The 25,996-nt window shown below is 46.3% G+C and overlaps 1 protein-coding gene across 2 annotated transcripts in view; it reads right to left on the reverse strand.

Moving 5' to 3' along the window:
- Positions 1-25,379, reverse strand: part of LOC126425098 (inositol-trisphosphate 3-kinase A-like) — a 362,560-nt gene extending 337,181 nt beyond the window's left edge. For both annotated transcript variants that reach the window (XM_050088020.1, XM_050088019.1), the window contains exon 1: positions 25,214-25,379. In XM_050088020.1, coding sequence (XP_049943977.1) covers positions 25,214-25,348 — 135 coding nt within the window. In that variant the 5' untranslated portion in view covers positions 25,349-25,379. The remainder of the gene's footprint in view (positions 1-25,213) is intronic.
- Positions 25,380-25,996: the final 617 nt, after the last annotated feature.

The raw sequence follows: 25,996 nt of genomic DNA on the forward strand, positions 1-25,996 counted from the left end.
TGGTTGCAAATGGAAGGATCTTTTTCATTGCCTTATCTGCAAGTTTCCTGTAGTCCTTGCGTGCTGATGCCCAGAAGTCTGCAATTATATCACCGATGAAAATGTTTATCATCGTACCACAGCTGGACAGATCCATAAGTTGATCTTGCTCTTCTTCAGTGAGTCCTTGGATTTTGTCTATTTCTTCACAGCTGAAGGGACTTCGATTCCATCTGTCGTCAGGGTCAGGTTCAGGGAAATACTCTCTAAAAATGGTGGCTAGGCTGCATAGATGCTCGGCTACATTGATCTTGATCTGGTCAGGCAGACACTCCTCTGATGACGCCAATAATTGTTTTAAAGTAGAAAAGTTAGTTAGTGACTCGTTTTCTATCCTTGACGCCCAGATCTGACCCTTTTTGACCATAGCACTAATCTTATCTTCAACTTTGAACATGTCTACATTGTTTCCTTGTAAACTCAAGTTTAACACATTGAAGTGTTCAAATACATCAGCTAAGTACGCAACTGAGCAAAGCCAAGAGAAAGTGAGAAAATCCGCTAAACGCAGAAGTTAACGTTCGCTAAAGCTCTGCTCATGCAGGAAGCGGCCAAAACAAATCTGTTATCATGCGAAATATACTTAATATATTTTTTATTCTAATAGCATCTTGCGGACCCCTCTGGCATAGCTCGCGGACTCCTGTGGGTCTGCGGACCACCTGTTGGAAACCAGTGCTCTAGAAGACTACGTGAAAGTGTATACAATGACTTCTGAAGGACTGCATGCGATAGATGGACTACGTTGGAGGTAGTTCTTGTGTTAAAACAGTGCTACAGTTACAAATGATTCACTTGGTTTTGGCGTCTGGTACTTTGTTATGATGGAAAGCCCACTTTTAGTGTGACTCTTTTTAAATAGGACTAACATTAACACCACAAACTTTTCTCGCATTTTAGCACAGCCGAGGTGGTACCCCAGTCTCACTCGAGCAGCCTACTGAGACAGATAATACCAGGGAGGCTCGGGAGCCGTGTCGAAACGGTTGTCAATCAGGAAGATTGCATAGCTCGGTGGTAAGAGGCGGAGGTACCGGGTTCGAGTCCAACCAGCCCCATCACAAATTTTATCTGGCTCAAGTTCCAAAACCGATCCAACTCCGCAGCAAAGCGCGAGATTCCCACTGGGAGCACCGAGATGGGAATGCCCGCCGACTGTTACGGCTGCTACGTGGAGGGGCAGAGAAGCGCCATGCCGGCAGCTGCCCGAGGCCAAACAGAGCTCTCGGGCAACACGTGTGGGCCGGGTGCCCGGCCAAATCCCGGCCAGTAAATCGCGCGCGGCGCTGTTTACTCAGCGAGGCGAGCCTCCAGCGGAGGAAGCCGTGTAAACTGTTTACACGGCCGAGCCGCCGCCCACAAAGCCGGCCGGCGAACAACACCCACAATGGGCTCGCCTCGCTCCGGGATTACCTGCCGGTTAGCAGCGGGTGTCGGCGGTGTGAACTGGTTACGCGTGGTGCGGGAAGGGCGCCTGCAATGCGCTGCGGCGCTGCTCTCTCCGTTTAGGAGGAGGAGATTACTGTTTAACGTCCCGTCGACAACGAGGTCATTAGAGACGGAGCACAAGCTCGGATTAGGGAAGGATGGGCAAGGAAATCGGCCGTGCCCTTTCTAAGGAACCATCCCGGCATTTTCCTGAAGCGATTTAGGGAAATCACGGAAAACCTAAATCAGGATGGCCGGACGCGGGATTGAACCGTCGTCCTCCCGAATGCGAGTCCAGTGTGCTAACAACTACGCCACCTCGCTTGGTTCTCTCGCCGTTTAGGTCAGAAGCACTCCCTAATGGGCAATACAATGAACCCCGCGAGTGCGAGGTAGCAAAAGGCCAATGATATTCACGCCATTCGGTGCACCACATACTTTGAGCCGCAAGGTTAGCCGAGAGCGCTCCCGAGTTCGAGTCTCGGCCGGCCACACAGTTTTAATCTGCCAGGAAGTTTCCTATCACAGCACACACTGCTGCAGAGTGAAAATCTCATTCTGGAAACATCCCCTAGGCTGTGGCTAAAAGCCGGCACGGTAGCTCAGCGTGTTCGGTCAGAGGGTTAGCTACCCTCTGTAAAAAAAACTTCAACGGATGTCTTACGACGTCCGCCCCGAGCAGATGGAGCGAACAAAACGAGATTTAAAGACAAAAAAATGCGCGCTAACGCTCTGCTTCCTGGACTCGGGTAGGCGCGCCGGCCCCGGATCCAATCCGCCTGGTGGATTAACGACGAGGGCCGGTGTGCCGGCCAGCTTGGATGTGGTTTTTAGGCCGTTTTCCACATCCCCCTAAGTGAATACCGGGCTGGTCCCCATGTTCCGCCTCCGTTACACAGCTCGCAGACATCTGAACACTTTTGCACTATTCCATGGATTACACTAGTCACAGACAGTTGGGGTACACTAATTCCGTCCTGGGGGGTACGGGGTGGCGGCAGGAAGGTCATCTGGCCACCCCTTCAATTAACATTGCCACATCCGATTAACCATGCCGACCCTGCGTATCCGCGGGAAAAACGGCACCAGCAAAAGAAAAGAAAAGAAAGGTGCACCACATACTGTCTACCATGCAACCACTATATTGCCTGCTAATGGCAAGCGGGACTGAAAGTATCCAATCACGAGCACAGAATGAGTGTACTTTAACTGCTTAATCGACAACTAACTCAACAGTGCTGCAGTGCTTTTGGTGTTGATACAAAGCAGAGCAATGGCAACGATAAACAAATCAAACATTGTACAATATTTACAACAGTTATCGAAGTAGACATTTCGTCAGAAAGGAACCGAAGCAATTTCGCACAGTGAGAAAGGAGTGGCAGACGAAATATTGCAAAATGTTGACAGATTGATTCAGGACGATCGTCGTATCACTCAGAAACACACAAGAACGTGTGGGTTACATTATTGCTTTGCTCGGCTATGGGAAGATCTGTGCACAGACTTGAAATTTGCTTTACGAGTATGAAGACGCATAGCACCCACATTAACACAATCACTATAAACTGCTTTCATTCTCTGATGAATCTCCTTCGGGGTGCGACCTTCTGCTGTGGAGAATTCAGTGACTGCCTGCATCTCGTGGTCGTGCGGTAGCGTTCTCGCTTCCCACACCCGGGTTCCCGGGTTCGATTCCCGGCGGGGTCAGGGATTTTCTCTGCCTCATGATGGCTGGGTGTTGTGTGATGTCCTTAGGTTAGTTAGGTTTAAGTAGTTCTAAGTTCTAGGGGACTGATGACCATAGATGTTAAGTCCCATAGTGCTCAGAGCCAGAGCCAGAGAGAGAGAGAGAGAGAGAGAGAGAGAGAGAGAGAGAGAGAGAGAGAGAGAGAGAGAATTCAGTGACTGCACGTTGCTTAAATCTCACTGAACGACCGTGCAGACGGTCGTTCAGTGCTCCATATTTTACACTGTAACAACACAACCTTCCCGCCAACTGGAGATGTAGAGAAGAGGCTACAGAACAAGCCAGTGCCTGACACATACCAATGCTGCCAACTGTTAGGTTACGAAGATGGAGGCATTACTTTTCAGTCAACCCTCGTAACATAGGCTCACGTTACTTTAATTTGAAGCGTATATCGTCATCATATCCAGTTTTGGTTGAGGCATTCTTGCCTGTTCCAATTTCAAACAGACTGCAGCTGATTTTCTCATATCTTTTTAGGACGCCCAACAATCCTTTTCCTCAGAGGTGAATATTTGTGTGTTATTTTACGTATTCGTCCTTCTGGTATCCTTTGAATGTGGTCATGCTATTTCTTTTTGCACTCTATTTCCTGAAGTGGGTTTTTGACACCCAGTTCATTCCTTATTTCACTATTTGATCTGTGAGTTTATGACCAGATCTTGTGAGTAATCTCTGCTACCTCAATCCTTCTCTGACTGGCGGTTAGAGTCCAAGTCTCTAATCCATACGTAAGGACCGGCACTGTCATCACATTATAAAATTTTAGTACCTTCTCCTTTCAAACTTTGAGGACCGTGCGATTTATGGTACCTACCAACTGCTGGAACTTTTGCAGTTTGTATCCCTTATCATCGCATGTGACACATGAGACCTAACATACCAGATATTTAACAGTATTTGTTCCAGCGGCTTGTCATCAAGTTATTACTTTTGCTCTTGAATGCATGGTATGCCGCTGTCTTAGGTTTTCTTTCAGATACTGCCAGTTATTTGCCACCTTGTACGAGAACCAAATTACCCTCTGTAATTTGTCTTCTGAGTCCACGAAGATTATTTGATAGTCCGCGAACTGGAGCGTATTTATACAATTATTATTAAGCTTATTATGGTGCGCTACTTTATTCAGCCATATCTTTATGAAGCGGTATAAAATCTGCTTTTGTCCTATATGGTAATACACGTAGGTAGAACAAATGACTAAACCATTTACTAGAAATCTGAAGTACGAAAGGAAGACGGCGGTCTCTGTTATGGCTTATCACTTGCAACAGTTTGGACATCAGTTCTTTCTGCTCAATGAATTATCAAATGGTTCAAATGGCTCTGAGTACTATGCGACTTCTGAGGTCATCAGTCGCCTACAAATTAGAACTAATTAAACCTAACTAACCTAAGGACATCACACACATCCATGCCCGAGGCAGGATTCGAACCTGCGACCGTTGCGGTCGCTCGGTTCCAGACTGTAGCGCCTAGAACCGCACGGCCACTCCGGCCGGCAATGAATTATCATGGCGAGTCCGTTCCGACGTGCCTCGCTAGTTGTATTCCTTAGGTACGTTTTGGAGAAAATGCTCATTCGTGGCCGTTATGAGTCGTAGCGTTGTCAAGAGCTGTAGAAATCGACACACATTAAGGACAGCTGTGACGGTCGCATAGAGAGAAAGTTTCTGTTGCGTTTTGAGGCAACCGCTCCAGTGGAGTCAGGCGTTGAAAGTGCTTAAACTCAGCCTTTGTCATAGTTAAATCGGCGTCTAACGGATCTGAAGAATAAAATGAATGGAATTTCTTCAGTCCAGTTCACTTTCTAGGGGTAGAAGACAAAGCTTTTAAAAAAGTTCGCAATGTGTCAAGAACCGATCCTGAAGTGAACAATCATGGCAGCCAGAAAGCGTGTGAACACACACACTTTGTAATAATTCTCAACATCCCCGGCGTCCTGATTTGCACGGTGCGCTTGCTTGGTATAAATGCGTGGTTGCTTTATTTCAAGTCCTTTGGGCAAGCTACTTCCATGGATTCTAAGAAAAGCCGGCTGAAAGTATACACGACATTTTCCTCTTCTCGCCAGCTGTTCCGTTTGAGATCCCCGACAATCTACGTCTTGTCACTGAAGATGACAGATGGACCCGACCAACGCAAACACTTCAGAAAGTACAGGGTGTCCACAATGAGACTCCAACATTTTAATATCGTATATCTTTCTCATTTCAGATGGTGGACCTGTGAATCCTGAAGGAGCAGACAGAGCAACTCAACAAGTTTGTGGTACGCAAATTTCATACGCCAATTGGCCGTAGTGGAGCTACAATCAATTGTTTTAGCAAAATGGAGGATATGAAGGAGCGTGCACAAGTGGTCTGGTGGTATGCAGAGACAAAATCGGCGACCCAGGTGCAAAGAAACTTTTGTAGAGTTTACAACAAAGCGTCCCCGTCGTTCGAGACTATGAAGAAGTGGTGTGATCAGTTTTTGGCTACTGGGAGTGTTGCGAAAGGGCATGGTGGTGGTACGCCTGGGATCAGCGAACATCATGTGGAACAAGTGCGGCGGTCTACATCTACATGACTACTCTGCAATTCACATTTAAGTGCTTGGCAGAGGGTTCATCGAACCACAATCATGCCATCTCTCTACCATTCCACTCCCGAACAGCGCGCGGGAAAAACGAACAACTAAACCTTTCTGTTCGAGCTTTGATTTCTCTTACTTTATTTTGATGATCATTCCTACCTATGTAGGTTGGGCTGAACAAAATATTTTCGCATTCGGAAGAGAAAGTTGATGACTGAAATTTCGTAAATAGATCTCGCCGCGACGAAAAACGTCTTTTCTTTAATGACTTCCATCCCAACTCGCGTATCGTATCTGCCTCACTCTCTCCCCTATTACGTGATAATACAAAACGAGCTGCCCTTTTTTGCACCCTTTCTATGTCCTCCGTCAATCCCACCTCGTAAGAATCCCACACCGCGCAGCAATATTCTAACAGAGGACGAACGAGTGTAGTGTAAGCTGTCTCTTTAGTGGACCTGTTGCATCTTCTAAGTGTCCTGCCAATAAACGCAACCTTTGGCTCGTCTTCCCCACAATATTATCTATGTAGTCTTTCCAACTGAAGTTGTTCGTAATTTTAACACCCAGGTACTTAGTTGAATTGACAGCCTTGAGAATTGTACTATTTATCGAGTAATCGAATTCCAACGGATTTCTTTTGGAACTCATATGGATCACCTCACACTTTTCGTTATTTAACGTCAACTGCCTCCTGCCACACCATACAGCAATCTTTTCTAAATCGCTTTGAAACTGATACTGGTCTTCGGATGACCTTACTAGACGGTAAATTACAGCATCATCTGCGAACAACGTAAGAGAACTGCTCAGATTGTTACCCACGTCATTTATATAGATCAGGAACAGCAGAGGTCCCAGGACGCTTCCCTGGGGAACACATCACTTCAGTTTTACTCGATAATTTGCCGTCTATTACTACGAACTGCTACTTTTCTGACAGGAAATCACGAATCCAGTCGCACAACTGAGACGATACGCCATAGGCCCGCAGCTTGATTAGAAGTCGCTTGTGAGGAACGGTGTCAAAAGCTTTCCGTAAATCTAGAAATACGGAATCAACTTGAGATCCCCTGTCGATAGCGGCCATTCGAACCAAGTCCACAGAAATCAGTGCGACAGGCAGCACGAGAACTTCGTATGAAACGTTCAACAGTGCACAAAAGTGCTTCATCGGCGATTACGTTTGTACGCATATTAAGTGCAGGTTGTGCAAGAAATCAAGCCTGACGATCGACCAAAGCGAGAAGAATTTGCATGTGTCACGTTAGATCGCATTGCCGCGGACGAGACATTTTTATCACGCGTGATGCTTACTGACGAGGCAACCTTTCACGTGTCATGGGCTGTCAGTCGTCACAATGTGCTCATCTGGGGGTCCGAAAATCCACATGCAGCTGGGGAACACATGCGCGACAGTCCGGAAGTTAATGTGTGGTGTGGTTTGATGATAAATCGCTTGTTGGGTCGTTTTTCTTTCAGGAGCCGACTGTGGATGAAGCCATCTACCTGGACATGTTTGAACAATTTGCCGTGACACAGATAACGGACCTGCAGCCAAATGTGATGTTTCAACAGGACGGTGCACCACTCCTCTGGAGCCTTGATGTCCGAAAATTTTTAAATGACGCATTCCCGCGACGACGGATTGGCCGTGGAGGTCCAATTCCTTGGCCGCCACGTTCGGCAGACATAATCCCCCCCCCCTCCAAACACATGGCACGAAATGGATTATAGACTTGATATTCTTCGCGCTACCCGTGGCGCCCATGAGCTGCTGTATGATTTCCCTGTATTTGTTCGTCAATAAATTGTGTTTCCTCTCAGATTTTATGAGTTCAAATGTTGGAGTCTCATTGTGGACACCCTGTATAACCGAGCAGACGGCTAACTCCCTTAGTGATGGTTGCTAACAGTGGAAAGGAAAGGTGTTGTCTTGCTGTCAAATTCATGAATCTTGCCCAGAGCCGTAACAGAACCATACATTTCCTCTAAGTTTTGTGCGCTGCGAAATCCATCTAGTGAATGTCGTACGTTTCATACTCCCGACTAACATTGGATAAGGATTCAAGGGCATTATACAGGGTTATTACAAATGATTGAAGCGATTTCACAGCTCTACAAAAACTTCATTATTTGAGATATTTTCACAATGCTTTGCAAACACATACAAAAACTCAAAAAGTTTTTTAGGCATTCACAAATGTTCTATATGTGCCCCTGTTAGTGATTCGGCAGACATTAAGCCGATAATCAAGTTCCTCCCACACTCGGCGCAGCATGTCCCCATCAATGAGTTCGAAAGCATCGTTGATGCGAGCTCGCAGTTCTGGCACGTTTCTTGGTAGAGGAGGTTTAAACACTGAATCTTTCACATAACCCCACAGAAAGAAATCGCATGGGGTTAAGTAGGGAGAGCGTGGAGGCCATGACATGAATTGCTGATCTTGATCTCCACCACGACCGATCCATCGGTTTTCCAGCCTCCTGTTCAAGAAATGCCGAACATCATGATGGAAGTGCGGTGGAGCACCATCCTGTTGAAAGATGAAGTCGGCGCTGTCGGTCTCCAGTTGTGGCACGAGCCAATTTTCCAGCATGTCCAGATACACGTGTCCTGTAACGTTTTTTTTTTTTCGCAGAAGAAAAAGGGGCCATAAACTTTAAACCGTGAGATTACACAAAACACGTTAACTTTTGGTGAATTGCGAATTTGCTGCACGAATGCGTGAGGATTCTCTACCGCCCAGATCCGCACATTGTGTCTGTTCACTTCACCATTAAGAAAAAATGTTGCTTCATCACTGAAAACAAGTTTCGCACTGAACGCATCCTCTTCCATGTGCTGTTGCAACCGCGCCGGAAATTCAAAGCGTTTGACTTTGTCATCGGGTGTCAGGGCTTGTAGCAATTGTAAACGGTAAGGCTTCTGCTTTAGCCTTTTCCGTAAGTGGTACGTTTAGCTCCCTGCTTGCTTTATTCGTCGACTTCCGCGGGCTACGCGTGAAACTTGCCCGCACGCGTTCAACCGTTTCTTCGCTCACTGCAGGCCGACCCGTTGATTTCCCCTTACAGAGGCATCCAGAAGCTTTAAACTGCGCATACCATCGCCGAATGGAGTTAGCAGTTGGTGGACCTTTGTTGAACTTCGCCCTGAAGTGTCGTTGCACTGTTATGACTGACTGATGTGAGTGCATTTCAAGCACGACATACGCTTTCTCGGCTCCCGTCGCCATTTTGTCTCACTGCGCTCTCGAGCGCTCTGGCGGCAGAAACCTGAAGTGCGGCTTCAGCCGAACAAAACTTTATATGAGTTTTTCTACGTATCTGTAGTGTGTCGTGACCATATGTCAATGAATGGAGCTACAGTGAATTTATGAAATCGCTTCACTCATTTGTAATAGCCCTGTATATTCCGCCTATGCTTTGGTGGACGAACGAAACAATCCAGGCACGAGCTGCACAATACGTGTATTCGGGATAGCATAATGCGCGTCGCAGTCGTTCAGCTGATGGTTGGGTGGTGAGATGACAGCCAGAAAGCGGTCGTTGCACTCCACCACGCCATCGCCTTGGCCAGCAGCCACACGCGTTGCTTATGCTAATTTCGCGAGCTGACTTTTTCCCCAGCGATATTCAGCTTTGATGTGGGGCCGGCACTGACGCAAATGCGACGTCCGAAACGTGCTATTTATGGTCCGCCACGCAGCACCCTTTAATTCGATATCTGTAGCGTCAGGGTGCTTGCAACACCATGGCGAACACGCCACTCTTATCGAGACACGCTCCTGCTGACGTCAGAGTGGCCACATTTATCTGGACACTGCCCTAACGGGCAACCAGACGTCTTCCTGCACCGTTCTCGTGCTACGAAAGGATCCCAGATGCTACTCCAGGCGGGTGTAAAATGAATGTGCACAACGGAGAATAATAAACGCAAAAATGAAGATTTGGCCCTGTCTGACTACCCCCCTGAAGCAGATCTCTTAATTCTACAAATTACAATCTAAACATAAATGAATAATGAAGGCAACTAATCGTACTAAATGATAAACGTTGTTCGTGCTTATATACACGACTGGCCATTAAAATTGTTACACCACGAAGATGACGTGCTACAGACGCGAAATTTAAGCGACAGCAAGAAGATGCTGTGATATGCAAATGATTAGCATTTCAGAGCATTCACACAAGGTTGGCGCCGGTGGTGACACCTACAACGTGCTGACATGAGGAACGTTTCCAACCGATTTCTCATACACAAACAGCAGTTGACCGGCGTTGCCGGGTGAAACGTTGTTGTGATGCCTCGTTTAAGGAGGAGAAATGCGTACCATCACGCTTCCGATTTTGATAAATGTCGGATTGTAGAACTGCCGTTTATCGTATCGCCACATTGCTGCTCACGATGGTCGAGATCCAATGACTGTTAGCGGAATATGGAATCTGTGGGTTCAGGAGGTTAATAGGGAACGCCGTGCTGGATCGCAACGGCTTCGTATCACTAGCAGTCGAGATGACAGGCATCTTATCCGCATGGCTGTAACGGATCGTGCAGCCACGTCTCGATCCCTGAGTCAACAGAGGAGGACGTTTGCAAGACAACAACCATCTGCACGAACAGTTCGACGACGTTTGCAGCAGCATGGACTATCGGCTCGGAGACCATGGCTGCGGTTACCCTTGACGCTGCATCACAGACACGAGCGCCTGCGATGATGTACTCAACGACGAACCTGGGTGCACGAATGGCAAAACGTCATTTTCTCGGATGAATCCGGGTTCTGTTTACAGCATCATGATGGTCGCATTCGTGTTTGGCGACATCGCGGTGAACGCACATTGGAAGCGTGTGTTCGTCATCGCCATACTGGCGTATCACCCGTCGTGATGCTATGGGGTGCCATTGGTTACACGTCTCAGTCACCTCTTGTTCGCACTGACGGCACTTTGAACAGTGGACGTTACATTGCAGATGTGTTACGATCCGTGGATGATCTATCCTTCATTCGATCCCTGCGAAATCGAACATTTCAGCAGGATAATGCACGATCGCATGTTGCATGTCCTGTACGGGCCTTTCTGGATACACAAAATGTTCGACTGCTGCCCTGGCCAGCACATTCTCCAGATCTCTCACCAATTAACACGTCTGGTCAATCGTGGCCGAGCAACTGGCTCGTCACAATACGCCAGTCACTACTCTTGATGAACTGTAGTATCGTGTTGAAGCTGCATGGGCAGCTGTACCTGTACTCGCCGTCCAAGCTCTGACTCAATGCCCAGGCGTATCAAGGCCGTTCTTACTTCCAGAGGTGGTTGTTCTGGGTACTGATTCCTCAGGATCTATGCACCCAAACTGCGTGAAAATGTAATCACATGTCAGTTCTAGTATATTTGTCCAATGAATACCTGTTTATCATCTGCATTTCTTCTTGGTGTAGCAATTTAAATGGCCAGTAGTGTAAATGATAAACGTTGTTCCTGGTTATATATTTATTGTAGATTAAAAAAAAACAACTTTATATTACAAAGTAATTTCCTAAGTAAAATTACTAATCAATTGCCAACTCTGCCCCTTATTATAACTGCGCGATCTAATATCAATAACGCGAAATTACTGACATCATCCACGTACCAAACACTAGAAGACACTTCTTTCGAAGATGGTCTACTGTGGTGTTTAACCTCATTGGAATGAACTAACGTGATCACAGCTGTCTAGCTTTTATAGCCCTAATAAGCCGAAGAAATACGTGTATCACCGTTTGTGCTGCGTCCGGTGCGTCGAAGTGATGGTTCTCGTACTCGTCTGCGACGGTGGAAGAACTCCAGCCACAAATTTTCAAACACCAGGACGGCAGAAGGCGGTCCTCTGACTAATATATTTTAATACTGTCCTACCCTCTGTGTTCTACAGACGAGAAATGCGAACTCCCAGCCGCAAGGACGGAGTTCTGCTAACGTCTCAACGTAAGTATAGGTACAGGAAGTACTCTCAGTTACTGAACGCTGCGTACTGAACGACGACTTCCAAGTCCAGAAACGTATAGGTTCGGAAGCGTACAGTGCCTAACTGATCTAACTATGAACTCTCCTGAGAGCGAAGACAGCAAGTCCTTCTGTACCAACAAAGCTGATATCGAGCGACCGTCACAACGGAAGACCACGTCTCTCCACCACTGGCTTCCAGCAAGGCTCAGCTCCCCACCATCGTAATTCCGAAAACGAATCATATTCCCGAAACCACAGAATATTGTCCCTCTCTACAGATTCTTCCGAACGTCGACCAACCATATTTTAGTCTTTTGTCGTCCAGCGCGGAAAGTTTACGAGGAAAAACCTATATACGTACAATGGTACGCTTCTGACTAAAAATCCTTGGAAATAACCCAGCCTTCGTTCCTCTCACCTGCGTCCAAAATTTGCAGAGTTAGGAAGTATTATCCGGTTGTCTAGCTACTTCCTGTGTTTAAGCAGGACCAACACCTGTGCAGGCCTTCCACCCAGAGCTTGAGTTCTGCCTGCCGTTTCATTTCCATTGTCGCTCCAACCTCTACTAGATAATAACGACACTCCGTCACCTTTCATGCAATAAGCGTTAACAATTATTTACAAGGCGTACGTGACAATGTCAGCCAAAAAGAAAGTTGAGACTGTTCGTACGTCAGCGACGGAATGCAGAACATTCCCAAGAACTTCCCAGACATGTTCCCCAAGGGAGGGGAAAAAGAAAAGGAAGAGGATAGACATGCAGCACGGAAGGGAAAAATGCTGCAAAGGCTATGGGCCCGTGGTAGCCAAGCACGAACCCGCCACAGAGTGGCGAGTCCCCTCGACGGCTGCTGTGTGGTGTGGGATCCTTACAGGATAGGATTAACGGAGTACATCAAGAAAGTTCAAAGAAGAGCAGCACGTTTGGTACTATCGAGAAACAGAGGAGTGAGTGTCACTGATATGTTACAGGATTTGAGGTGGACGACGATAAAACAAAGGCGTTTTTCGTTGCGACGAAATCTTCTCATAGAATTTCAATCACCATCTTTCTCCTCCTATGTTGTTGTTGTCGTCTTCAGTCCTGAGACTGGTTTGATGCAGCTATCCATGCTACTCTATCCTGTACAAGCTTCTTCATCTCCCAGTACCTACTGCAGCCTACATCCTTCTGAATCTGCTTAGTGTATTCATCTCTTGGTCTCCCTCTACGATTTTTACCCTCCACGCTGCCCTCCAATACTAAATTGGTGATCCCTCGATGTCTCAGAACATGTCCTACCAACCGATCCCTTCTTCTAGTCAAGTTGTGCCACAAGCTCCTCTTCTCCCCAATTCTATTCAATACCTCCTCATTAGTTATGTGATCTACCCATCTAATCTTCAGCATTCTTCTGTAGCACCACATTTCGAAAGCTTCTATTCTCTTCTTGTGTAAACTATTTATCGTCCACGTTTCACTTCCATACATGGCTACACTCCACACAAATACTTTCATAAACGACTTCCTGACATTTAAATCTATACTCGATGGTAACAAATTTCTATTCTTCAGAAACGCTTTCCTTGCCATTGCCAGTCTACATTTTATATCCTCTCTACTTCGACCATCATCAGTTATTTTGCTCCCCAAATAGCAAAACTCCTTTACTACTTTAAGTGCCTCATTTCCTAATCTAATTCCCTCAGCATCACCCGACTTAATTCGATTACATTCCATTATCCTCGTTTTGCTTTTGTTGATGATCATCTTATACCCTCTTTTCAAGACACTGTCCATTCTCCTCCTAATGCGAAATTATTTTGCCTACGCCAACCTACATAGGGAGAAATGAGCATAATAAAATTAGGGAATCAGAGCTGGCACTGAAAGATATAATTGTTCGTTTTTTCCGCGCCTGTTCGAGTGTGGGATAGAGAATTATTGTGAAGGTAGGTCGATGATCCCTCTGCCAGGCACGTTAAGTGTGATTTCCGGAGTAGCCATGTAAATATACCTTGCGGAACTAACACTCCTGAAAGACATACTGACAAGAAATTGCTTTGCTACAGCTCTTAGAAGATTGTTTTCAGAATGAAGTTCGGAATGTAGGAAAGACGGGAAATAGTACGGTAATAGGGTGCCGAGAGTTAATATTCGTACGCGATACTTTTAAGGCCTGGAGAAACGTCAATTTTTCGCTGGTGGGTATAAACTTAGAGTTAAATGGCTGTTCTCTACCTTTACATACATGTAGAGTTAAGCCCATATAAGGAAGCAGGGAGGTACTCTACCAGTTTACGAGTCTCGCTAGGAATTCTCCCTTTGCAAGTGTCGTGGGAACGAGGGAGTCACATGAAAAGTGTCACACAGAAATGTGAGCTGTCAATTTAACGTCCACTTGCGTACAATACATCTTCCTCCACAGCATGTGCCCGTACACAACAGGTCCACCAGCATCTAGTCGGACATACTATTTCAAGCACACATGATTTCACAGGTACATCCTACGAACCGTCAAGGTGTGTGGCTGGATGTGCACCATCGTCACTTCGTCCCTGCCCCCCTTCCAGTTCCCATTGGATGGTTTGCAGGACCGATTGCTGGAAAGCCTCCGTGTGGGCTCCAATCTCCTATTTTAGCTTCATGATCTTTTCGCAAGATACACTCCTGGAAATGGAAAAAAGAACACATTGACACCGGTGTGTCAGACCCACCATACTTGCTCCGGACACTGCGAGAGGGCTGTACAAGCAATGATCACACGCACGGCACAGCGGACACACCAGGAACCGCGGTGTTGGCCGTCGAATGGCGCTAGCTGCGCAGCATTTGTGCACCGCCGCCGTCAGTGTCAGCCAGTTTGCCGTGGCATACGGAGCTCCATCGCAGTCTTTAACACTGGTAGCATGCCGCGACAGCGTCGACGTGAACCGTATGTGCAGTTGACGGCCTTGAGCGAGGGCGTATAGTGGGCATGCGGGAGGCCGGGTGGACGTGCCGCCGAATTGCTCAACACGTGGGGCGTGAGGTCTCCACAGTGCATCGATGTTGTCGCCAGTGGTCGGCGGAAGGTGCACGTGCCCGTCGACTTGGGACCGGACCGCAGCGACGCACGGATGCACGCCAAGACCGTAGGATCCTACGCAGTGCCGTAGGGGACCGCACCGCCACTTCCCAGCAAATTAGGGACACTGTTGCTCCTGTGGTATCGGCAAGGACCATTCTCAACCGTCTCCATGAAGCTGGGCTACGGTCCCGCACACCGTTAGGCCGTCTTCCGCTCACGCCCCAACATCTTGCAGCCCGCCTCCAGTGGTGTCGCGACAGGCGTGAATGGAGGGGCGAATGGAGACGTGTCGTCTTCAGCGATGAGAGTCGCTTCTGCCTTGGTGCCAATGATGGTCGTATGCGTGTTTGGCGCCGTGCAGGTGAGCGCCACAATCAGGACTACATACGACCGAGGCACATAGGGCCAACACCCGGCATCATGGTGTGGGGAGCGATCTCCTACACTGGCCGTACACCACTGGTGATCGTCGAGGGGACACTGAATAGTGCACGGTACATGCAAACCGTCATAGAACCCATCGTTCTACTATTCCTAGACCGGCAAGGGAACTTGCTGTTCCAACAGGACAATGCACGTCCGCATGTATCCCGTGCCACCCAACGTGCTCTAGAAGGTGTAAGTCAACTACCCTGGCCAGCAAGATCTCCGGATCTGTCCCCCATTGAGCATGTTTGGGACTGGATGAAGCGACGTCTCACGCGGTCTGCACGTCCAGCACGAACGCTGGTCCAACTGAGGCGCCAGGTGGAAATGGCATGGCAAGCCGTTCCACAGGACTACATCCAGCATCTCTACGATCGTCTCCATGGGAGAATAGCAGCCTGCATTGCTGCGAAAGGTGGATATACACTGTACTAGTGCCGACATTGTGCATGCTCTGTTGCCTGTGTCTATGTGCCTGTGGTTCTGTCAGTGTGATCATGTGATGTATCTCACCCCAGGAATGTGTCAATAAAGTTTCCCCTTCCTGGGACAATGAATTCACGGTGTTCTTATTTCAATTTCCAGGAGTGTATATGCAAGCGCTTTCAACTTAAGCAGCGCAAACCACAGCGTGATGCAGAAAGCATCTCTTGCAACGTCTGCAAACTGAGGTGGTTGAGCACCTCCGTGACGTTTTCGCGCTCACCAAAACCTGCAACGAAATGCGGTGCTCATCTTTGCATCGTCTCTAATTCGTCAACCTATCTGGTACGTATCTTAGACTGATTAGCAATATTCAGGAATTGGTCGAATGGGGGTTGTGTAAGCTGCAGCGTTTGTGAAATTCTGTATTTGTGAGGAGCCTCCAGACGCTTAAAAAACGTAAACGTGGTAATGCGATGTTTGTTTAATCGTGCGATTAGCTAATTTCTAGTAAGCGTCATTGTCAAACATATGTAACATTTGTATTTCACGTCATTTTCAAATCAGTTAGAAATACCCAATGTGGATCCTTTCGTAGAATGACGAAATATGGCCACTTTTTACTTGTAATTAAGAGTTATTTGAAAATGACATGAAATGCAGACGTTACAAATGTGCTTGACAATGACGCTTAGTCGAAATTAGCTAATCGCACGATTAAGTAAACATTTTTTGATGCTCGTGAGCAACCGTCAATTTTTAAATGAACACACAGCCATTTGACTGTATTCTTGTTTATTTCATTACGACCTAGTTTATGTCGTTAACATATATTGCAGGACTAAAAAGTCAAAATTAGCCATAGACCAAGATAAGTATTTCTTTCTTTTGCTTGTGCCGTTTTTCCCGCGGATATGCAGGGTCGGCATGCTTAATCGGATGTGGCAATGTTAGTTGAAGTGGTGGCCGGATGCCCTCCCTGCCGCCAGCCCATACCCCCGCGAAGGAATTAGTGTACCCCAACTGTCTGCAACTAGTGTAATGCATTGAATAGTGTGAAAGTGTTCAGATGTCTGCGAGCCGTGTAACTGAGGCGGGACGTGGGAAACAGCCCGGTATTCACCTAGGGGAAGTGGAAAACCGCCTAAAAACCACATCCAGGCTGGCCGGCACACCGGCCCTCGCCGTTAATCCGCGGGAGGATTCGATCCGGGGCCGGCGCGCCTACCCGAGTCCCGGAAGCAACGCGTTAGCGCGCTAGGCTAACCTGGCGGGTAGACCAAGATAAGTATTTGCTCCCCACTAAATGCCAGATGTAAAAATCATTGTCTTGTAAAAAGATCACTAAATTACAGTGGTAGCATGTCATAGTCAATAAAAACAGGCTTTACTTTTGAGAGATAAACATGTTTACTTTTGAAAAGGAAAGGGAAAGTTGTTTGTCAAACTTCTACTGTGTGTGTTTTCAAGACCTATTTCCAACAAAAGCAGTGTACTGGCCATTTTACAGTAAGTACATCATTTTTACCAGCAATTGGACTTATGGTGACTGCATGAATTTGGCAGCATTTATGTACAGACATGTTAAATGTTACCATTTATGGTTTCTATTATGAGAAGTCAATGCAAATTTTAACAACGTAATATATGAAAAGATAGACATTGGAGAAATATTATTTGAGGCAGCAACTACGACCTGCCTGTGAAAAAAGTTTGATATTTGACTGGATATCCAGTGCTTGTACCTAACCGAAGTCGTGGACTTACTGCTTCCAGTCACTCGAATAACTTTATAACTTGTTATAAGAGTGACGTAACTTTTCGGTACAAATATGCAGTGACATTACTGTCTAACTCGGGATTGACACGAAGTGAAATGAGTTTTTTGCGCTCAATTACGGGTCGCTGGCTGACATCTGAACGCCGGCGGGGGTGTGCGCAGTCTAACTGGATAGTTGCTGCTGACAGGGGAAACTTCCCATCGGACCCCCTTAGATTTAGTGTGGTAACAGAGCACACTGGGCAACCCGTCAGAAACTGAACACAGAGCAAGCATGAAGACAAGAAGAAGGCGTACTGAACTGTGGAAGAAAAAAAAAAGCAAAGAAGAAACAGTGAAGACCCCAGCACATAAAGTGCAGTTTATAGCAAGGTGGAGGATCCCATAACGTCGTGGTTATGCGGTCACGGTGAAGGCATCCCGTGTTCAAAGCTCCCTCGCGCCATTTTTTTTTCCCCCGCTGTTCGCTGTATTCAAATTGGTCTCTAACGTGGTGTAACGTCCGTCTGGAAAAGTGGGGTGGAAGGAAAGGACCTACAATGACAGTTGATTCTGCACAATTTTTCTATTAGCAGTCGAAAGGGGTCAACGGAAACATCCGATCCCACCCGTTGGCTTTGACCTGTGACGTAAGGTGGTTGTGGTGTGTGACGTCATGACGGCGCGGAGTTTAGTTTATGAGTGTGTTGTGTTTGTAGATGTGGTCTTGTTGCGGTTGGTGGTGTCCTCTGATGGTATGTGTGTAGTCCGCGAGTTATTGGGTTCATTTGGGTGTCGGTGTGTAATCTCCCCACGGAAAATTACCCTCTACCACGCAATAATGAATAATGGTCAATCAAATCATCCACATTTATTCACTTTTGAAAAGTATCTGATCGGATTTTCTAGTAATATATGCGCCGACAGCTCGTCGACGCCAAGGTATTTTTCTAGTACGTTTATTCTTTGGAATAACAGAGAGACATATATGTGTTCTCCATGGTTATTATAGACGGGTAACGATGACAGCTTCGGAAGAATCTGTTGGAAGATTGTCGGGTTGCTAAAAGAGACATATTTGCTCTTCTTCTCGCTAAAGCGAGCTATTAACGATTTGTGCCACTAGCGGGTTATTTGAAGAGAGAAAAATTGTAAACGCAAATTAAGTAAGACTGGGAATCAAAAGAAAACGGAACATGTAATGGAGATGGATTGAATATACAATTTTCCTCAGAAATAAGGTTTGTGGCCCTTTTATTCTAGAGTGAATGACGAATGAGTTCTCTGTCTGAATCATTGATGATTGTCTTGGCCCTGTAATTAGTGGGGAAGTTTCAGTTGTGACGAAGAGAGCCTGCAATCACCGAGATTTTATAAAATCGTCCAAAAAGGCTTCGGACACATCTGAAATTCTAAATCTGTCGTAAAATGAAAGAATTGTTCAAACGATCGATTTTCCCAACTGAATGCAGCGCTTAACAATAATAATAGATATAAAGATCTTTTACAGCAAGCCAGCCGCTGAATATTAAGACGAAGGGCTCCACCAGAGATTCTATTGGGCTGAGTTCACGTAATGAAATATTATATTTAAAACTGTATATAGATAAAGGACACACAGAGAGAGAGAGAGAGAGAGAGAGCGAATGAAATTAGAGAAAATACCCAGAATCCTCCATTAGTAAAATTGTTTGCCTGTCTTATCACGGATCAGCATAAAGATAAAACAGAAGGCCCTTACGTTACTGTACAGGTTTATGTGTGAGAGACATTACACCAAGTTAGCGGCAAGCTGCATTCACATACACTCCCGGAAATTGAAATAAGAACACCGTGAATTCATTGTCCCAGGAAGGGGAAACTTTATTGACACATTCCTGGGGTCAGATACATCACATGATCACACTGACAGAACCACAGGCACATAGACACAGGCAACAGAGCATGCACAATGTCGGCACTAGTACAGTGTATATCCACCTTTCGCAGCAATGCAGGCTGCTATTCTCCCATGGAGACGATCGTAGAGATGCTGGATGTAGTCCTGTGGAACGGCTTGCCATGCCATTTCCACCTGGCGCCTCAGTTGGACCAGCGTTTGTGCTGGACGTGCAGACCGCGTGAGACGACGCTTCATCCAGTCCCAAACATGCTCAATGGGGGACAGATCCGGAGATCTTGCTGGCCAGGGTAGTTGACTTACACCTTCTAGAGCACGTTGGGTGGCACGGGATACATGCGGACGTGCATTGTCCTGTTGGAACGGCAAGTTCCCTTGCCGGTCTAGGAATGGTAGAACGATGGGTTCGATGACGGTTTGGATGTACCGTGCACTATTCAGTGTCCCCTCGACGATCACCAATGGTGTACGGCCAGTGTAGGAGATCGCTCCCCACACCATGATGCCGGGTGTTGGCCCTGTGTGCCTCGGTCGTATGCAGTCCTGATTGTGGCGCTCACCTGCACGGCGCCAAACACGCATACGGCCATCATTGGCACCAAGGCAGAAGCGACTCTCATCGCTGAAGACGACACGTCTCCATTCGTCCCTCCATTCACGCCTGTCGCGACACCACTGGAGGCGGGCTAAACGATGTTGGGGCGTGAGCGGAAGACGGCCTAACGGTGTGCGGGACCGTAGCCCAGCTTCATGGAGACGGTTGCGAATGGTCCTCGCCGATACCCCAGGAGCAACAGTGTCCCTAATTTGCTGGGAAGTGGCGGTGCGGTCCCCTACGGCACTGCGTAGGATCCTACGGTCTTGGCGTGCATCCGTGCGTCGCTGCGGTCCGGTCCCAGGTCGACGGGCACGTGCACCTTCCGCCGACCACTGGCGACAACATCGATGTACTGTGGAGATCTCACGCCCCACGTGTTGAGCAATTCGGCGGTACGTCCACCCGGCCTCCCGCATGCCCACTATACGCCCTCGCTCAAAGTCCGTCAACTGCACATACGGTTCACGTCCACGCTGTCGCGGCATGCTACCAGTGTTAAAGACTGCGATGGAGCTCCGTAGGCCACGGCAAACTGGCTGACACTGACGGCGGCGGTGCACAAATGCTGCGCAGCTAGCGCCATTCGACGGCCAACACCGCGGTTCCTGGTGTGTCCGCTGTGCCGTGCGTGTGATCATTGCTTGTACAGCCCTCTCGCAGTGTCCGGAGCAAGTATGGTGGGTCTGACACACCGGTGTCAATGTGTTCTTTTTCCATTTCCAGGAGTGTACTTTCATCATTTACAGTATAATCCATTATAGGTGCTTTAAGTGTGCATTTATCGGTAGTGACTGTTACAGAAGAACGGAAATCAGTGAGTTAAGAATTAAGTTTCCGTTGTGTTTATGTTATTGCGGTGTCGTTTGATGGGTTTGCTGTTTGTCGCACGGTAAGTCGTTTAATTCAATTTGTGGCTTCTTTTGTTAGGTATGGATATGACTTCTAAGTTTAACAGGACGAGTCTGCAGGCTGAGATGAGGGACGACATGTTGCCTTTATTAAGTTTGGGCTTGTGGCGGAGATAAGAGAAATGCGCCGTATGCAAGCAGAATATGCGAGCTGGGGGGTTTGTTTTGGTTGAGTTTTTTGTTTGTTTATGTGTGTGTGTGTGTGTGTGTGTGTGTGTGTGTGTGTGTGTGTGTGTGTGTGACTTGGGTGCCTGCCCTAGTGCGTAGCGCCGGAAGTTTTTTTTTGGTAAGTAGTCGTTTTTTTGTGTGTGTGTGTGTGTGTGTGTGTGTGTGTGTGTGTGTGTGTGTGTGTGTGTGTGTGACTTGGGTGCCTGCCCTAGTGCGTAGCGCCGGAAGTTTTTTTTTGGTAAGTAGTCGTTTTTTTGGGTCTATTGTTCGCATGCTATGATGTTCGGTGGGGTTTTTATGTATTGTCAGGTCAGCGTTATTTACTGCATGTGTTGGTGGTTGATGTTTTGGTATAGGCACTTGTGGTTGATTTATGTATCTTAGGGGACGTACTCTATTTCAATGTTTTTGGTATCGTCAGTTGTATTTGAGCTATATAGATCATGGGAAGTGACCGATTCCAATTTTTGTTGTTTTAGGTGTTGGTTGTGTGGTATCGACAGTTGCGGTGTGATAATTTTTGGAATAGTTGGTTTCTATTCTGTGGTATCTACAATTGCGCCTGAGCTATGTAGGTGAAGGGAAGTGACCGATTCCTGTCGATATTGTTAGTGTAGCGGAATTTGGGAATTTTGTGCTGTTTTTATGTCGTCGTTTTGTGTGGTTTGGGATCGTGGTGTGTGTGTGTGTGTGTGTGTGTGTGTGTGTGTGTGTGTGTGTGTGTGTGTGTATGTGTACGTCCTTATAATTAGTTTGTCCCCACCCAAAACCCCCAATTTCCCGCGCTGGTCCCGTTAGTTTGATTATATTTTTGTAGGAAGATGGGTTTGATGGTTTTATATGTATTTTCATGTTTGTTGTCGTGTTTATGTAATGACGTCATAAGCGCCATATTGGAGACGCTGAAAATGGTCGATCCGCCATATTGGTGACGTCATGGGTCAAAGCAGACAGGTGGAATCAGACACTTCAGTATTCCCGCTGAAAGGAAGAGGCTTTCAAATGGGAACCGCAAAAGCTTGATGACAGGGCGACAAGTCACCCGTATCCTCCACTGGAAAACACGTCTAGTGTGTCATACAAGCCATTAGTGACAGTACGTGTGTCATATGACATGTGGCGTGCGATGGAGAATTTCCGTTGTGACACCCAGGATTTGCAATCTGTTTAACTGCAAGTCCCATTTTATTTGTCGTAGACGAAGACGCAACATTCTTAGAGGCCTGTTATTGAATATCACGACGTATATGGAGAACCAGTCACTTCATGAGTGACAATTCTGCTCAGTTAATGGAAACTGAATGGGGAAGTTACAGGTAGATCGACGGCAACACGCTTAGAAGGTTGTTATCGGACATAGCGACAAACGCTTTTGACAAACAACAGTACAGATATGATTACTGATCGTTACAGTCGCAGTAATTCAACCTTTACTCAGATATCCTGCGTAACCACATACTCATGACACATTGTAGGAAATTTAAATTTCAGCTTTCATATTCCGCTTCCAATAATTAAAACTGTTACAACCGTGTACTGACCGGTTCTCGATGGACGTCGTGATGTTCAATACCAAATACTATCTTTCTGTTTTCAATACGTTCGTCTTTTGTTGTGTCTTGTCAGCTACTCTAAATTCGACCGTACTGCAACTTCGATGTAGACCGATTCTTCGGAATTATCTAAATAACACATGAACTGATAGCAGAAACCTTATACTTTTTGATAAAATGTGAAATACCTGTGTTATATTTAAAAACAACCATCGCAAAATGAAGTGTTTTAACACGTGCAGAACGAAACCAACGTAGCACGAGGAACCGTTAGTATCACGCTAAAAAAGTGATACAATACGAGTACAACGATTTTCAGCCTGAAACAGACGAGTAACAAAAACTTTCCTTTGTCTGCAGTTGGCAAATTGTACAAAACAAGGTGGATTTAAAGTTACCAACGTAAGTATGTTAACTACTGTATTCGACATTTATATTCTAGGCCTAGTTTGAAGCATAACGCAAACGTACAACTTTTAATCGCAAACTCTGATGTGTCTTCACCTGTAACCAACATTGAACAATCCACACAAGATATATTTTCAGACAATTTTTAAGTAAAGCCCACAGAAGACAGCACAGAATGTTCTGAAACATGTTTGTTTGGAACAAAACGAACCAATAGATGGGATAAAAAAGAAATTACGATAATAGGAGTCGGATTTGGTCATTGACATAGTGAACAAGCGAGGCGCAATGTAAACATCATGGCGACTAAAATGTCACATCATTGGCGGTAGTTTGAAACACAGGTTTCATTGCGAGAATTTATTACATCCGGGAATAAACAGTTCAAATTACAACTATTATGACTAAACATATATAAGCAAGAGAAATATTTACTGGAAAGAAAGTAATCGAGTATGGTAAAAACCAATTGTACAGCTGAAATGGGCATCACGGGAGGCAGTAGGAACTAAAAAATTGTTTATAGTAAATAGATCATGGCTAGCATCGAGAAATATACTTAACTGTATAGCTCAAGTGGAGGCTGCGAGATGCAGTTATATATAGGTAGTTATCAACAGTAAATAGGAATAGTTGTCGCATCGAAGACCTTTTTATCGGAAAGGACACGAATCGGGCACCTACACAATAAAGCTGCAGCTGTGGTGTGGACTGTGATAAACACAGCACGCATATATATCCCTTCCAAACAGAAGAAACTTCCCTTGACCTGTTATGCAAATACGGAAGCGTCCGATCCCGCCCGTCTGCTTTGATCCATGACGTCACAATTATGGCGGAAACGACCATAAACAACGATTCCCATGTGGCGCATATAAAGTCGTTACGTACACATTATGAGGACGAAAATACATCGAAAAACAAACACACACACACACACACACACACACACACACACACACACACACGTTCCACAAAAAGCCTAATGACATTAACGGGACAAGCGCGGGAAATAAGGGGTTTTTGGGTGGGGACAAACTAAATATAAACAAATTTAGACACCACCCCAATACAAAACCACGCAAAACGACGAAAAAAACCGACATTACAAATCTCCCCAAATACCACTAAACAATATCACCTGGAATCGGACACTTCCCTTGACCTATATAGCTCAACAGCAGCTCCCGATCCCATAAATTACGACCTAACACTTCCCTTGACCTATATAGCTCAAAAACATCTCCCGATACCAATACCAACATTCACAGCCACACATTGGGATCGAACACTTCCCTTGACCTGTTATCCTTACGACATCTCCTCATACAGCCGTACCTGGTCCGAGACGCCGGAACTTTAAGTAAGTCTCATTTCTTCACGACATACTGAACACTTCACGACTTCATCCAAAAATCCGAATAGTTGAAGAAATTTTATTAGAGACAACGCACTGTCTCCCATCATAGCCGACAACCGAAAACTGTTGACCTTGTCAGTCATATCCATAACTACCAAAGACAAAAAAAGCAATTTGCCAAAATTCACACACGACGCCACTCTCGCAAACTAAACCAAAAACATCACCTAACACACCACCAGAGAGCACCACCGATCGCATCAAAACGACACCTACAAACACGCCACTCTCACGAACTAAATTCCGCGCCGTCGTGACGTCACACACCACAACAGCCTTACGTCACGCGTCAAAGCTGACGGGTGGGATCGGACGCTTCGGTCGACCAGAAATAGCATTTTGTTTGTCACACACAGCAGAGACTGAAAATATAATTTGTCTCAAAACCAATGAAAACATGACAAATAGCGCTGTAAAGGAATAAGCACCAAGAAGTGGCCTGACAGCAGCTGATGGCGATGTATGCAGACAATGTAGTGCTTTCCCATACCGGTTTTACAGGTGCTTGACTACGACAAGTAGTCGAAGTTAGCTAATCGCACGATTAAAAGAAAATGGTGTTGCAGCCTACTACGTTTATTAAACATCGGAGGCTGTAGAATCCCACACTTTTTTTAAAAAAACAATGTTACTGCTCCCGGGCGATGGTTGTGTCGTGATTTTCTCTTGACCCAGATGGTCTCTTGCAAATTTCTCTCAAATTTTCGCTTGGAAAACCTCGGCAACCCTGATCTGACTCCATCCCGAAAACGCTGAGTTTATCGTTACACAGAATTACTTATTAGCAGCAAGATGCTGGACGGTCTATTTACCTTAAAACTAATCTTGCACCAGAGCAGTTTGCCGAAGTCATTCGTCATTCTTCGCTGAGCCGACCTCGCCTCCGCGCTCCTCTTCGACTTGAGGCCGCACATCGTTCGGAGGGCATCCAAGCTGCAACCGGCCATCGCAGAGACAGAACCGCGCGAGAACTTTTAACGAGAACGGAACGCACCAGCCCACTGCCTAGTCGCCACGCTCGCTTGTTTAGCTACGAGCGCAGACGTCAAACACTCCCGCCAAAGATACTCAGCGGCGAAGAGCGTCCTGTCCACTACACTGGAGCGCGATATACGCACGCTATACGACACTGCTGCTGCTGCTTCCCTTCCGTATGAGGACCGACTTCCATCTGGCATTACGAACCGAAACGTCAAGTTATTCCACAGTGCATTTCAAATGCCGGGTGGCAGAATTAACACTGACTGACATAGAAACGAAACGTCACGGCCTACAATCCGGTTAGAATTACTTGATAACTGACACATCACACGTTTACAATCAGAGCGCTCAACGTCACACCCGAACCGTTCGCCGTTGCAAACTGCCAAAACAATTGGCCATTTCACTTCCAGTTCCTTGCCCGGCTTTCTTGACGTGTTACGGATCCCGATTCGTATTTCATCACACATACTAATCTCATCAAAAGCAACGCACACAAATACAACGATGCTAACGAAATATACACGTTTCGTACACAGCACTGACCAAACACTACTGTATCCTTCCGCACAAGACGCGATTCAACGTTACATATACAGTTATTATAATCACAG

The sequence above is a fragment of the Schistocerca serialis genome, chromosome 10, assembly GCF_023864345.2.
Source record: "Schistocerca serialis cubense isolate TAMUIC-IGC-003099 chromosome 10, iqSchSeri2.2, whole genome shotgun sequence".
Classification (NCBI taxonomy): domain Eukaryota; kingdom Metazoa; phylum Arthropoda; class Insecta; order Orthoptera; family Acrididae; genus Schistocerca; species Schistocerca serialis.